Source organism: Semicossyphus pulcher, unplaced genomic scaffold (genome assembly GCF_022749685.1).
Source record: "Semicossyphus pulcher isolate SPU_LCO1_2020_fin unplaced genomic scaffold, fSemPul1.0.p SCAF_14, whole genome shotgun sequence".
In the NCBI taxonomy this organism is placed as follows: domain Eukaryota; kingdom Metazoa; phylum Chordata; class Actinopteri; order Labriformes; family Labridae; genus Semicossyphus; species Semicossyphus pulcher.
Window position 1 is genome coordinate 20985243 of NW_027211648.1, and position 15283 is coordinate 21000525.

A 15283-nucleotide genomic window follows, 5' to 3' on the forward strand; every position below is an offset into this window, starting at 1 on the left:
ATACTGTAGACAATGTGGCAACTTGTTTCCGCAATCTTGTTGAGGTTAGTGCATCTGGGTTCTTTGCACCACATTGGTTTGCATACTTGCGAAAGCAGTCAGAGCCCCTGTAATGGGAAACAGCATTTGGGTGTGCAAACAAGTACACATTTTCTTTGTGGACTTGCCACTCATTCCTGTTTTTCACAAGGAGGTCCATTGCAGCGATCATGTCCGGTGTAACTTTTGGAAACTTCGCCTTGCCTTTTCCTGTTAAATAGTACTACCTGTGTCAAAGTCACTTGAGCAAGATTTCCAAAGCTTTTGCTGTTGGGTTCTTCCTCAAAGTCTTTCATGCACTTAGCATGCTCGGCAGCAAGAAACTTGTGCAGCAGCGACACATCCCGAGTAAAGGGTAAAACCTGTGGTTTATTCCATTTGGCTTGTTGAAGTGTACCCAATGCAGCAGCTGAAATTGACTCTGTCCATCTTTTCTCATATAGAGTGGCAAATTGCTTGGCAGACTCTGCAACAACATACCGATTTGCAATAATGGCATTGCACTGCACAATGCCTGCAACTTTGGCCAAACTATGCCCTAATTTCAAAGCCAACGATGGAATTTTGTATGAGTTGCTTGAATCATGAATCACGTAGGGAAAGTTACTGGGCATAACAAGGTCTTCGGTGTTCTTCAAAGGTGTTAAAGCTCTTGCTGTTATCAGTAGTCGTGCCATCTCTCTCATTTTTTGGCGTATGTAATCGTTCCTTTTCTCTTGTGGTTTCCTTGCATTATACAATGACTCACCGAGACTAAGGATATCTCTTTCATTCCTTACAACCAAGGAGATCTCATCTTGGTTCATTTCACAAGCAATCTTCCAAACAGCTTCATGAACTCGATCAGGTCTTGGTAAATTGAGGCTGATCCGTTTTCTCCCAACTTGAGGCTCTTCCTCTACAGGCTTCTGAGGGCAGTTTTTCACGTCTCCATAGGCAATCTCTTGCATACAGTCCTTGACAAAACTTGCAGTGACGATAGTTCTCAGATTGCTTTTGTGTAGTGGGTCTTCGACATGCAACCATTTCTCCAGCACCACGGCTTGCCACGGTAGCATTATGATCAAAGTTTCCCTTCTTCTTAAGGAAACGCAACAGATCTCTTCTTTTACGGGATTTTTTATTAAAATTGAAAGCCTTTGCAACATCAGGCTGGGTACTGTGGGCAGATTCCAGGTGTCTTGCTAATTTAGAAATTGCCTTTTTACAATATAAACAATATTGCTTTTTGTTGTACTTGCTACGTTTTCCTGCGTTTGGCAATGGTGCCACATTTATGGAGCTGTTCTCGTGTGATGTGTTCTCTGATGAATTAGGAATGCTATTTATCTCTGAAGTACAATGATCGCTGCTCATAATTGAAGATCTAACTCTTTTAGGCTTCTCTGGTCCGATGGTAGTATCTCCACTGTGTGCTGTAGCAATCTCAAATGACATGTCCTGTAACACTTTATGTGAGATCTTTTTTGTGATTTTGAGTTCCCCACTGCAAGTACTTGCGTCCGAGGAATTGCCACTTGATTCCGGAACATAGTCAGCATCATCATAGTCCGTAGTATCTGAAGATTCACCATTCATCATATCTTGAGAGATATGATGAATGAGAGATTCAAAAAGAGATTAAAAAAAAAGACTATCAAAAAGGTAAGATTGTAAAGTCAAGTCAGATACACATTTATTAAAAGAATTGTCTCTACCGTACCATCAAAATGTGCATTACACATTTGCCTCACATACCTGTCTATGTCGTACGGTATGGACAGTTATCCCTAATTCACAACACTTTTTGGTGTTTGATATGATGTCATGATGTATGATACCAAATGGAAAATCCAAAGCATAAGGTTATGTGTAGGTATTACTCATCCATCGTCTTAAATTTAAACAAATATTTTGGGAGAAAAAATCTGTTGTAATTTTCAACCAAGGTGCATGAACTGGAAACAACTCTTAGAGTCTTAGAGGGTGATGGATGTTATAAACATAATGTTATTGCAACAATATCTTGAAGAGAATTAATTCTTACAAGAATGTTTTAGCTTTTATTTAGATACTCACAGAAGTCTTCATTCTGGTCATCAGACTCAAAGTTTTCTGTCTTTCCCTCTCAACTATCTTTGCGTTGGCCTCTTCATAACGTTCCTCACACTGATCATGATGCCGCTTCAGATTGAGCAAACGACGTTTGGCTCTAAGCTGTTCAAATCAAAAATCATGTAAAATGATAAGCAGTAGGTTAAATGGACAAACATCAACAAATTGATAAAAAAAAACCATATAGAATTTAGTAAGAATCAAAATTAATTTCATGTTCTGAGGAGTAGTTATAGTAATGATCCTATGAAATTATTTACTAATGATCATGCATATTTGAGTAAGAACTGATTCCTTAACCATGTCCATCAAAATCACTACCCAACAATATGAGGACATTGTAACAGACACACTCTCTACAGTCGTTGGGTCATATTATATGGGGACGTCCTCCCAAACACACTTAAGTCTAACACAAGCTAAAACAAAATGAGGACATGACGACTGAACACATGCAGAGTGGGTGTTCCTGACTCCTAAGTTATGTTGTTGATGTTAAAGAAAGATCAAAACCCTGTCACTAATGTTAATGGATCTACTTTAATTAAAATTAATCATGTAACATGATAAGCAGTAGGTTAAATAGAAAAAACATCAACAAAATCATCATTTAAAATCATACAATTTAGTAAAAATAGAGATCAATGTCATGTTCTGAGGAGCATTCATTTCTATAAAATGGTAGTGGTCATATATTTCCACTATGGTATAGTTGACATTGTAAATATGTTACACTAATTGTTTTAATACAATGAAAAAGCATTTCATTCATGAATTGGACTTAACTTAGACATCTATTTAATATAAATAGAAAGAATCTTTAATAAATGTGTAATAACCTGTTTGGAGCTTGGAGTGGATCCCTCACTCTGTTCTAGCTCTGCTGATGGTTCAGCTGACATACTTCCACTTGGTGTCTGAAACAAGATGGAAGAATGATCTGTCAGAAACATTCAACATTACAATATTGATTGTATTTAGTTATTAAGTAATGATCAAACTTATTTCATGGAAAATTCATAGTCAATATCCAACAATATGAGGACATTGTAAAACACACACACTCTCCAGTCATTGGGTCTTGTGCGTCAGAACTTGCTGCTTTTATTTTATTTTATTTTTTTTTATCTTTGATCCGAGTTTGTTATATGTTTTAATTAAATGAAACAGATTTTGTACTATGTCTGTTGCAGTGGCACACAGAGAGTGAGTTTTCTTTTTTCATCCTTTTTCTCAGAGCACACATGTGCCAAAAGTTCCCACCTCAAGCCAGTGTGCGTCCGAGGTCAAGCAGATGCTGCTTTATTTTATTTTATCATATTTTGTCAGTTCACAACTTTTGAATAAATGTGCTGAAATCTGTGTGGAACTGTTGTTTTTGTGATAGCAAATATAAATATATTTTTAATCTTTTTTGTTTTTTTTAAATCAATGTCTTCTGGCGGGCCAGGTATTATTGGCGGTGGGCCAATTTTGGCCCGCGGGCCGCCAGTTGCCAACCACTGGTTAAGAGGAAACCCTGGGTCATTTCCCCTGTGGTCAAAGAGAGGTTTGGAATCTCTCTGCTGCATGAATTGTGATAGTCAAAGTAATCTAAAAAAACAAGCCAGAGACAATAAGGCAACAAAAAACAATGCCAAAGCCATACCCTCTTTCATCTTTTGAACATTTAATTGGCATTACAGGATCTGCACTAAGTTGGTTTAAATCTTATCTATCAGATCGATCTCAGTTTGTTAATGTTCATGATGTGTCCTCTATGCAAACCAAAGTTAGTCATGGAGTTCCACAAGGTTCTGTGCTCGGACCGATTCTTTTTACCTTATATATGCTTCCTCTGGGTAATATCATGAGGAAACACTCCATTAATTTTCATTGTTATGCAGATGATACTCAATTATACTTATCTATGAAGCCAGACGAAACCAATCAGCTATCTAAACTAGAAGCATGCCTTAAGAACATAAAGATCTGGATGACTAGAAACTTTCTGCTACTTAATTCAGACAAAACTGAAGTTATTGTGCTCGGCCCAAAACACCTTAGAGACTCTTTCTCTAATGATATAGCTGCCCTAGATGGCATCAGCCTGGCATCCAGCACTACTGTTAGGAATCTGGGAGTTCTATTTGATCAGGATATGTCCTTCATCTCCCACATAAAACAAATATCAAGGACATCCTTCTTTCATCTTCGCAACATAGCAAAAATCAGACACATCTTGTCTCAAAACGATGCAGAAAAACTAGTCCATGCATTCGTTACTTCCAGGTTGGATTATTGTAACTCGTTACTATCAGGCTGCCCTAATAAGTCACTAAAAACTCTGCAGCTGGTACAAAATGCTGCAGCACGTGTGCTGACAAGAACTAGGAAGAGAGATCGCATCTCTCCTGTATTAGCCTCTCTGCACTGGCTTCCTGTAAAATCTAGAATAGAATTTAAAATCCTTCTTCTTACTTACAAAGCTGTTAATGGTCAGGCACCATCATATCTTAAAGAGCTCATAGTGCCATATTACCCCTCTAGAACATTGCGCTCCCAGGATGCAGGCCTGCTTGTGGTACCTAAAGTCTCTAAGAGTAGTGTTGGAGGTAGAGCCTTCAATTACCAGGCCCCCCTCCTCTGGAACAATCTACCAGTCAAGGTCCGGGAGGCAGACACCATCTCTTCTTTTAAGAGTAGACTTAAAACTTTCCTCTTTGACAAAGCTTATAGCTAGGGCTGGCTCAGGCTTGGACTAGCCCATAGTTATGCTGCTATAGGTTTAGACTGCCGGGGGGATCTGACACACCAAGCTTCTCTCTCTCTCTCTCTCTCTCTCTCTTTCTCTCTCTCTCTCTCTCTGTCATATTAATGCAGCTCATTAACTCTGTATCTTCTGGTCCCATTAACATTACTAACCACATATCTTCCCGGGAGTTCTTGTGCTCCCTTGTCTTGAAGGTTCCTGAGGATCGTTGCTGCAGACCACCTGCTGCTGTGGACCTGCTCGACTGCAACAACTACTAACATCAGCCTTCCCCATAGTATCATTATTGTTGCTGCTAATGCTAATAGTAGACCTTTTGACTTCAACTGTTACAATTAAGATTACCTCAGCCTTTATCATTACTCTGCTTCTCTCGCTAATTTATTTATTTATTTATTTATTTAGCCAATCTTCACCCTAGTCTACCACTATTATTGGCATTGTAACCATAAGTATGTGTCTGTTGTTGTTCATGTAACAAGGACATATGTTGTTGTGGTAACAAGAACATATGTTGTTGTTGCTCTCTTTGCCTGTCTCTATCCTGCATCTCCTTCTATCCCATTTTCGGCCCATCCAGTCGAGGCAGATGGCTGTTCAACATGAGTCTGGTTCTGCTCGAGGTTTCTGCCTGTTAAAAGGAAGTTTTTCCTTGCCAATGTGCCAAATTGCTTAGTGCTACTCATGGTGGATTCATGTTGGGCCTCTCTTTAAATAACTTAACAAAGAGTCGGTCTAGACCTGCTCTTTCTGTAAAGTGTCTCGAGATAACCCTGGTTATGATTTGGCGCTATACAAATAAAATTTGATTGATTGATTTGATTGATTGTCCTCTCAACTGGGTTCCCACAAAACCATGTCCCTGCACAACATCAGCCGGAGACATCAATAGAAGCAGCAGTTGCCATAGTAACCAGCTTGGTGGCATGACTGCATGAATCCACAGAGAAATGTGGAGATGGGTGTGTCGTGTCATGCCTGCCACGTTAGGCACAGAGAGACAGAAAAACATTTTCTCACATCCCCCTGGATGTCATTACTATTGTTTTACCTTCACTTTTAAGGTTGTCTATTTTATAAATGAGGCATGAAAGCCCATGTGCACATCCAGCCACCTTCCCATCCTCTTCTGAGATGAAGGGACTCACTACAAGAGCCTGACAGACATGCATCTGCACAAGCCCCTTGTCAAAATAGATTCCATTCTTTGTATTAGCCTGCTGGTGAGGGTCTTTTTTAAGTCAGTAAGCCAGTTGATTAAATTAATTAGCGTTACTTTCTTTTCAAATCTATGCCAACTATTCATGCCTGAATGGGGCTGTGCACCTGATTCTCCCTGTAAATAGGTGCTATTTAATACAAATTTTCTGTTTATACCAGACTAGGTCAAACATATAAATAGATATTTTACATCGTTGTTGAGATATCACTTTTGATGAGAAACTAATGCAGCATTTTAAAAAATCATTAAAAAGAAGCCTCTGACACTGGCTGTATGAAATCCACTTTTTGGCTAATTATTTTCTTTCAATTATGTCTTATTATAAAACCTAAAATGTGACTCACAGTACAGCAACAAATTAGGTGTTGAGGTGGGCCAATAGCTGTGCTAAACTGCACCATTATAACATTATTGCATCTGCAATATATTTTTATCTATCCTGGGATGCTTTTTATTCCATATAAAGAATGATATGTGGCTGTTTAAACTGGAAAAAAGATTTTGTTAAAAATATAGGAAGACACTGGAGTAAATAAAGAAACTTAGGGAGTATATTCATCTTAATTGTATGGATCCTGCCCCCAGGGGAGAGAGGCAGAGGATCCCAGCATTCAAGGTCTTGCTTAAGGTTACACAGCAGGGTTTGATAATTAGCCCTATAGAGATCCTTGTAGTCACGTGTAACCCACATACCTAGATATCTGATCTTTTTGGGACTGACTTTAAAGGGAGTTGATGTGAGATTTGTGCCATCCACGGAAGAAATAGGCATGAGTTCGCTTTTTTGAAGATTGACTTTATCTCCAAATTTCCTTCCAAACTTTGCAAGTAGAGTCAGCAATTTAGGACGACTCAAGAGTGGGGCTACGATATTAACAATAACAGATCATCCGCATAAAGAGGAACTTTATGGTCTGAGCCCGCCTGATGGAGCTCTGTCTCAGGGCAAGTGCAAGTGGTTCAAGTGCGACGGCAAATAAAAGTGGTGAAAGAGGGCATCCCTGTCTCTTACCTCGTCTAAGCTCAAAGTATGTGGACAAATTATTATTGGTGCATACTGCAGTTACTGGGAGAGGATATAATGTTTTAATCCAAGATATAACTTTAGGGCCAAATTGAAATGCTTCGAGGGTCTTTAAGAGGTACTCCGACTCCACCCGGTCAAATGCTTTTTCAGCATCAAGTGAGAGTATCACCTCGATGTCTCTGGAGTCAGGTGGGGTAGGACCATAAAGAATATTACAAAAAAGGATGTCGATTTTTTATAAATCCTGTCTGATCGGGTGAAAAATCATAGGAGATAACCTCAAGGCGGCGTGCCAAAATCTTAGCAAGGATGTTGGCATCCATATTCAGAAGGGAGATGGGACGGTATGAGCTGCAACTAGTAGGGTTTTTATCCTTTTTATAAGAGAGATAAGTGCTTGATGCATGGTGGGGGTAAGGATTTAGAAGAGAAAGATTCTTCAAATACCAACAACAACAACAAAGGTGAGAGTTGATCTGAAAATGTTTTGAAAAATTCAGTCAGAAAACCATCTGGTCCTGGAGATTTTCCACTTTGCATGGCTCTGATTGCTGAGACTATCCCTATGTCTGAAAGATCACTCTCCAACTCGGTAGCAAGTTCTGCATCTATAGAGGGGATGTTCAGGGATTTAAAGAATTCATCTGAGGCAGAGGAACCAGTAGGCAAATCTGAAGTATACAACAACTGATAAAACTCCCTAAAACAGGAATTAATTTTTCCATTATCAGTGCATTTTAGACCTTGTTCATTGTTAATTGCAGAAATGATTTGACTAGCGGTTCTTTGATGCAGCTGATGCGCCAGTGCTTGTCCAGCCTTTTCCCTAAGTTCATACTGACTATGTCTTGATTTGGAGATAAGGTTTTCAGCCTGTTGTGTGGACAGGAGGTTGAACTCAGTCTGTAATGCTAAATGTTTTTTAAATGCATCTGCACAAGGGAAATGGCTGTATTGGATATCAAACTCTAGTATCTCGTCTGTTAACTTTTGAAGAAGCTCAGTACTTTTCTTTTCTTTTGCTTGCACAATATGAAATGATCTGGCCCCTTAAATATGCCTTTAAAGACCCCCATACAATAGATGGTGACATCCCATGAGTTTAATTGATGTCAAGAAATATATTAATTTCAGATGATATGAAATTATTAAATTCTTCTTCTGAGTGAAGCAGAGGATTAAGTCGCCATGGGCGGTATGTGGATTGTGTATTGGGAATATGCATTTTCATATTCAAGGGACCATGATCCGAAATGACTATTACTCCATATTCACATTCATTTGTAATATGCAAAATTCTTTTATCAAGGAAAAAGTAATCTATACGTGAGTATGTCTTATGAACTAGGGAAAAGAAAGAGTCTGCTCTGGAGGTGGGATTGCGCAAGCACCACCGATCAGCTACACCGTATGTTGCGAGGAAACGCTGAATTGAGTGTGCCGAGTTAGACAGGGACGCCCTCCTAGAAACACTCTGATCCAAGACAGGCGAGAGCACACAGTTTGTATCGCCGCCAAGAATAAGATGATGTGTTGAGATATTTGGTAGGCAGGAAAAGAAGTTGTTGAAAATGAAGGTTCGTCCCAATTTGGGGCGTATGCAGGCTAGAATGTAAATTGGATTGATATATTTGACCCGACCATCCCCTACTAAGTCTGCTCAGCAGCTGAACGTGAGTCTCCTGTAGGAATGCAATATCTGTGTTAAGTTGTTTCAAGTGTGAACAGGTGTGAGCGGTGAGAGTGAAGTGCAGACACCTGCACTCTCTGCTGCACGGTCCTCAACTCCATCCACAGATTGATGATGAGCAGGGAGAGGAGGGGGCAGCTCTTTTAACAGTTTATTGTAAAGTAACACCGCACTCAACAGGTGTTTTTCTAAATTCACTGTCTGTAAAGCAGCTTCATTTTTAAAAACAAGCACGTAACAGCAGCTCGTCCATATAATAAGCCCCATTGGCCGACTAAGACTCCCAAATTTTTTGCACAAATGTGAGGGAGCAGCCCTGGAAAAACCTAAGGTCAACCTGGGCAGAAGTCTCTCTGCAGAGGCTCGGCTTCCCTGCTGTGAAAACAACTTTCTTGTGCTGACCAAACCAGAATATTCCTTTGAAATCTGACAACCTAAATGCATACAGTGCACCATTAGAAAGACCCAACTCAGGCTTTCCAAATCAGAGAGTAGTGAGGAATTCCAACACCATGATTGAGCTATTCATGCACTGTTTGGTGCGAGGGGGGTTAAAAAACATCTTTCATGTATACAGTGGTTGATGAGGTGGGTGGGGGTGCAGAGTTTGAACCCCTAAGGGTGTATTCCACTGAATGGATGGATCATTCTCTGGGTGGTTTATGCATACCTCGCATACCACAGCTGTGACATATTTGGGGTTCGGTCTGTGTGCCATGAGATTTTTGGAAACCATGACAGAGGCATAGACAGAGAGAGACCTAAAGAGTCATCAGGGGAGTACGCAATTTAAATATTAGTAAATGGATAATTCCACTAAATTAAGCCCTGTGAAGATGAAAAGTAGACACGGTGCCATTTTGATAACATGGGTGGGATGAATGAGGCCTTGTTTATCAACTATGTTATAATTGCAAGAATTAAGAGTAACCACTTGATAAATCTGTGTTTGACTCTGTCCCATGGCATGCCTCTTTATGGAAGAAGTTGACTAGCTCTCATAACTCAGCCACAAACCACTGACCACTGATCCCACTGGATCACTAAAGAAACCCATCAGCATTAGGCTCTCAAAATTTGCAATGTCATCCCAGTAATTGTGGGATTCACTCATCTTGCTAAGAGAACTCCTTAATGACTGACAGTAATGATTCACTGTTTCTCTGTCTGACATGGAGACAAAGCAACCCCAGTGTTATAGTCAGTTTTGCACTCAGCAGACACCTAGCTATATGTTATGGAACCTGTTTGCAAAGTTGTCACTCAAAATCCAGTTGGTTTTGCACAGAAACATCTGGTCATAAAGATCATCTGAGGATTTCTTTTAGGTAAAGGAAGTCAGTGAAACAGTAAAGGCAGTGTTCATCTTGGGACAAATTGGGCATTATATTAAAACAAGTACATTAGAGAGAGAAACTGTGCCAGAAGTCTGGATATCATGAGCTATAAATACTTCTCAGATCCCCAGCCATTTCATAGCTTAAAAAAAGCCTATTCACAACCCCATAATACATGTTTATAATCGTAATAACCTTTATTTATAGAGCACTTTTCAGGTCGGGTCATAAAAAAAAAAGCAAAAGCGAAGATTGGAAATAAATAATTTAAAAGACACATTAGTTTGAGAGATCTCCATCCATCCATCCATTATCTATATCGCTTATCCTGTTCAGGGTAGCGGGGGGCGGGGTACACCCTGGACTGGTCGCCAGTCAATCGCAGGGCCGACACATAGAGACAGACAACCTTTCACACTCACACCCACACCTATGGGCAATTTAGAGTCACCAATTAACCTTACAAGCATGTGTTTGGACTGTGGGAGGAAGCCGGAGACCCGGAGGGAACCCACGCATACACGAGGAGAACTTGCAAACTCTGTTCAGAAAGGCCCACCTTGCCCAAGCTGGAGCTTGAACTGGTGACCTTCTAGCTGTGAGGCAACAGTGCTAACCACTGCACCACCGTGCAGCCCAAAAGAACTCCAAAAGACCTAGAAACTCTGTTAAAAAGAATGATAAAATTAAAGTTCAAGTAAAAAGTAAAATTCAAGTAAAATCAGTAAAGGTTTGCAGATAAAAGTACGTTTTAAGAAGGGACTTGACACAAGATCACTGACTCAGCTGACCTGATCTCCTCACTGATAAGTACATCTAACAATGTACTTATCAGCTCGTACAGTCCTAACAGGTCTGAGTTGTAGCTGGGAGAAAGGCCACATAGAGCCTTTAAGTTATCAGACAGTCTTTAAATCTCTTGTTAAACATGCTGAGAGCCAGTGTAAAGAGGGGAAGACTGGAGTGATGTGATCATGTTTTTTGTTTCTGGTTAAAAGCCTGGAGTTGACCAATAGATTTTTGGTTCCGGCTGTACAGGTAAAAAGGCTGTTACAGAAATCAAGGCGAGATGAGACAAAGGTGAGTCTTTAAAAGTTCAAATATATTTTTTTGAGATATTTCTGAGATGATTAAAACATTATTGTACAAGCTTTGTTGTGTGCTGCTCAATACTTAATTTGCTATCAAACCAGAGACCAAGATTCTTTGTAATTGGTTTGATATGATCCAATAGGGAATCAGCAGAAGACAGTATTTGCTTTGTCATGGGCTGTAGTAAAATGATGTGTTTTGTTTGAATTCAGCTGCAAAAAGTTTATTGACATCCAGCTCTTAATATCAGACAGGCAGTTGTTTACAGAAGTCAGCATCCCAGGGTCTGTGAATTAACAGGCAGGTACAACGGCGTATCATTTACATTAAAATGAAATGACCATGTTTGTTTATGATGGTTTATATAGTAGCTGTGAGAAATTCTTTCCAGAATGTCTGATTTAAATTGAAGAGGCACTTTCAATTACTAGAAACGACAGCAACATAAAATCAAATTAAAATTACTACTTGTTGGAATATCTTGTAATCCCCTTGTAGTTTAATGGTAAAATACTTTTCTGACAGCAGACAGGAATATGTATTGCATGTCGTCCTTTGCACTGATTTAACAAATATTAACACATTTAAAATGGCCAAAGTCTTCCAACCATCTGTAAAACAGGGGAACAGCAGATTGTTGCTGTGACAGGGGTAGAGGAGGCCAATCCCCTGACTGCAGATTGGACAAACCTTGGCTGTCCCGCCCACGGGAGGAGACTGCGGTCGATTTTGAGGGGTGGGTAAAATAAGTACTCACAGTCCTTTCACAGAGATCGCTTATTTTGAGGCCGCTGCCTAGTGGTTTAAATTGACAGAGGGGGAATCGTTACGTATCGAATCCTTGCAAGGCAGAAGGAGAATCGATGGGATATTTAACTTCTTTAGCAAGACCCATATCCTAATCATTGCCGGATTTTGACATTTCAAAAAGTCTTCGAGATTTTTCTTTTTCGATTTTCTTTTTTGTTCAGACTACCTAAAGGAAAAAGATAATGGGAGCCCAGTTGTCCAAGGGTGGAGTAGCTGTCGAGGGGAAAGCCGCCTCCAACCTTGCTGCTGCCAAAGCCAACGGCCAGGTGAGTAAACAAGGTTTGGCATGCCGATCAACAGCGGGGAGCCACATGGCACCAAACGCCCACTGGCAGCATGGGTGCCACGGCGAGACCAGGGGCAGCGATTGGGACCTTAGCGGTTTTTCATACATTGTATAGAGAGTATATTCCTTTTGTTTTTATCATAACTACTGATACAATTAGCTGGAATTAAATCATTGCAGGTAGTCTATATACAAGGGCCCTCCAGCAGACAAGCCGGCGAGTGGCCACGCGCGTCCCCGCTCAGAGCACACACCCACCCTTTGTTAATTTTGTCCAGACGAACCATTTGTCCTCACATCTCATGCAAAAAAAATGTAGATTCGGGTCAAAATGTATCTTCGGACCGCGTTGTCTCTCATGAGGCTGTAGTCCGGGGGATGGTCGCTCTCCCGTCTAACAAAAGATGTGAGGCAGAATGTGCAAAGGATGCAAATACGCTGTGCCAGCAGTGCATGCTGCGGAGTAACAAACTAGGCGCGGACAAGCGTAAACCATATTTACCCCCTTTTATTTAAATCTAGGCGTTCAAATATGCTTAAACTGAGTTAAAGAGAGTTTGTGGAGAATTATGTGCTCGCGTGACCGATTAGCTATGTGAATGTTTTCTTATTGTTGGAAAAGTGTTATTTGTGGCTCGAGCCTATATGACCCCAGATCAATTAATCTTGTGAATCTTGAAATGTCCAATCTTAGATGTTAACTAATCTGAGTCGTTGAATTTGACCGACGTATAGACTTTAAAAACGACTCTCCCTTATTTAAAGGGCGTCAGAGCTAATTGAATATTAATAGAAATTGACCCTGGCTTTGTCCCTGTCATCCATGTGTGCTGGGTGTTCCCTGCCTACGCTGAGCTCCTGCTACAGTTTTCAGATCCGAGTATGGGCTAAACCAAGTTTCACAGGGATTCCTTTGTTCCTTAACCCTCCGTGTTGACACTACTGCCCTCATGCGTCTGCTCAAAGTCACACCAACAGCTGTTGACTCTCCCCTATGAACCACTTTCGTCAAGTATAACATGGATTACCTATCTTTGTAAATGGGCTTTTTCCTGATCTATAATATTTGTATACATTTCATCTACAGGTTTGATTATGTAATCCATGATGAATTCTCCTCTCTGCAGGAGAACGGGCATGTCAAAACCAACGGCGATGTGGCAGACAAGCCTGATGGAGAAGTGGATGCTGCAGATGGAGCAGATATCATCGAGTTGGCTCCTGCAGCTGAAAGCAAGGCCGTCAAAGTAGAAGGCGAGACAGCAAAGGATGGTAAGAAGAAGAAGAAGAAGAAGTTCTCCCTGAAGAACTCCTTCAAGGGAATTTCACTAAAAAAAGGGAAGAGGGGCAGCAAGGAGGGCAAAGAGGGGGCCAGAACTGAGGACAAGCCTGAGGAGAATTGCCATGCAGCAAAAGAAACCAAAGAGGAAACGCAGGCTACAAAGGTCAAAGATGGTCAGGCAACTGCCCATGCTAATGCTGCACCTGAAGGTGAGACCAAGACGGGGCCAGAGGACGCCCCACCCACAGAGGTTGGCCACACTGAGGAGGTCTCTGCCAGCCCTGCTCAGGACACAACAGCTGCAGCCTCCGGTGGTGAGGGCAAAGCAGAGTGACCACACCCAGCAAGGGTACCTGAACTGATTTTCCAAGATTGAAGTATATAAATATATATACGACTTTTGCCACGTTTTAAAGATATAAACAAAACTTTAAATGAAGACAAAGGATATATCACATTTGCTGATTAAACCACCAGTTTACTGCCTTTTTATTGAGTCTTCGACAGGCGGAATCTACCAGGCGTTCTCATGATAAAAGCGTCTGCTTTTGTAGGTAATGAATTGGATGTTGAGCGAATCAGGAATACGGACTTATTTTTCCGAATTTATTAAAAAGCATCCTTTTTAACAGCATGGCACCCCAGTAACATTTTATTTTCATCTTTTTGGATCTAAATATTGTCACTGGTGCGTGGAGCAACTTAACTCAAAATGACTGTTATATGGACAAATATATATTTTTGTTAATTCTACATTTGTTTTACTCCCAAATTTCAAGTTTTGTTTTGTTTTTTTCTGGCTAAAACCACTGTCAAGCTTCTTAAGTATTGCAGTGTTAACATTTCAATGTATTATGCAGGGGTTGGGATTGCATATCGAAAGTGAGCGTTTTATCTGCAAACTGTCTCTGTAAATATTTTTTGGCCAATACTTTTGATTGTCTTTTATTTTGCTATTGTTTCAGGATGTTATTTGTTTTATTGTAACTTTTAATAAGGGTTAATAAATGTTCGATCTCTCTGTCTGTGTTTTGACCTGTGATTCACACAAAGACAAAGCAGGTGGTTAGAATAGACTAGTTTTAAGCTGTAGTTTCCAAGAAAATGTTTGGTCAGTTGTTTCATAATGCATACACATATGCGTGCATGATGATGTCACTGATGTAATAAAACTACAAACTCTCCCTGGAGTTATTAAATATTACACTGAACAAAAATATAAATGCAACACTTTTGTTTTTGCTCCCATTTTTCATGAGCTGAACTCAAACATCTAAGACTTTTTCTATGTACACAAAAGGCCTATTTCTCTCAAATATTGTTCACAAATTTGTCTAAATCTGTGTTAGCGAGCACTTCTCATTTGCCGAGATAATCCATCCAACTCCAGGTGTTGCATATCAAGATGCTAATTAGACAGCATGATTATTGCACAGGTGTGCCTTAGGCTGGCCACAATAAAAGGACGCTCTAAAATGTGCAGTTTTATCACACAGCACAATGCCACAGATGTTGCAAGTTTTGAGGGAGCGTGCAATTGGCATGCTGACTACAGGAATGTCCACCAGAGCTGTTGCCCATGAATTGAATGTTTTGAAATGTTTCATTTCACCATAAACTGTCTCCAAAGGTGTTTCAGAGAATTTGGCAGT

The 15283-nt window shown here is 40.3% G+C and overlaps 1 protein-coding gene across 1 annotated transcript; it reads left to right on the forward strand.

Annotated features, from left to right (window-relative positions):
* The first annotated feature begins 12026 nt into the window (after window positions 1–12026).
* Window positions 12027–14652, forward strand: marcksl1a (MARCKS-like 1a). Its single transcript, XM_069662269.1, has 2 exons — window positions 12027–12329; window positions 13477–14652. Exons 1-2 carry the CDS (start codon window positions 12246–12248, stop codon window positions 13963–13965), a joined length of 573 nt encoding a protein of 190 aa, XP_069518370.1. The 5' UTR covers window positions 12027–12245; the 3' UTR covers window positions 13966–14652.
* The last annotated feature ends 631 nt before the right edge of the window (window positions 14653–15283 follow it).

Excerpts from the sequence above, each read along its gene's own strand:
- marcksl1a (XM_069662269.1), top strand. The coding sequence starts at position 12,246 with ATGGGAGCCCAGTTGTCCAAGGGTGGAGTAGCTGTCGAGGGGAAAGCC. Across the intron at positions 12,330-13,476 it reads CTGCCAAAGCCAACGGCCAG|GAGAACGGGCATGTCAAAAC; the intron begins GTGAGTAAACAA and ends TCCTCTCTGCAG.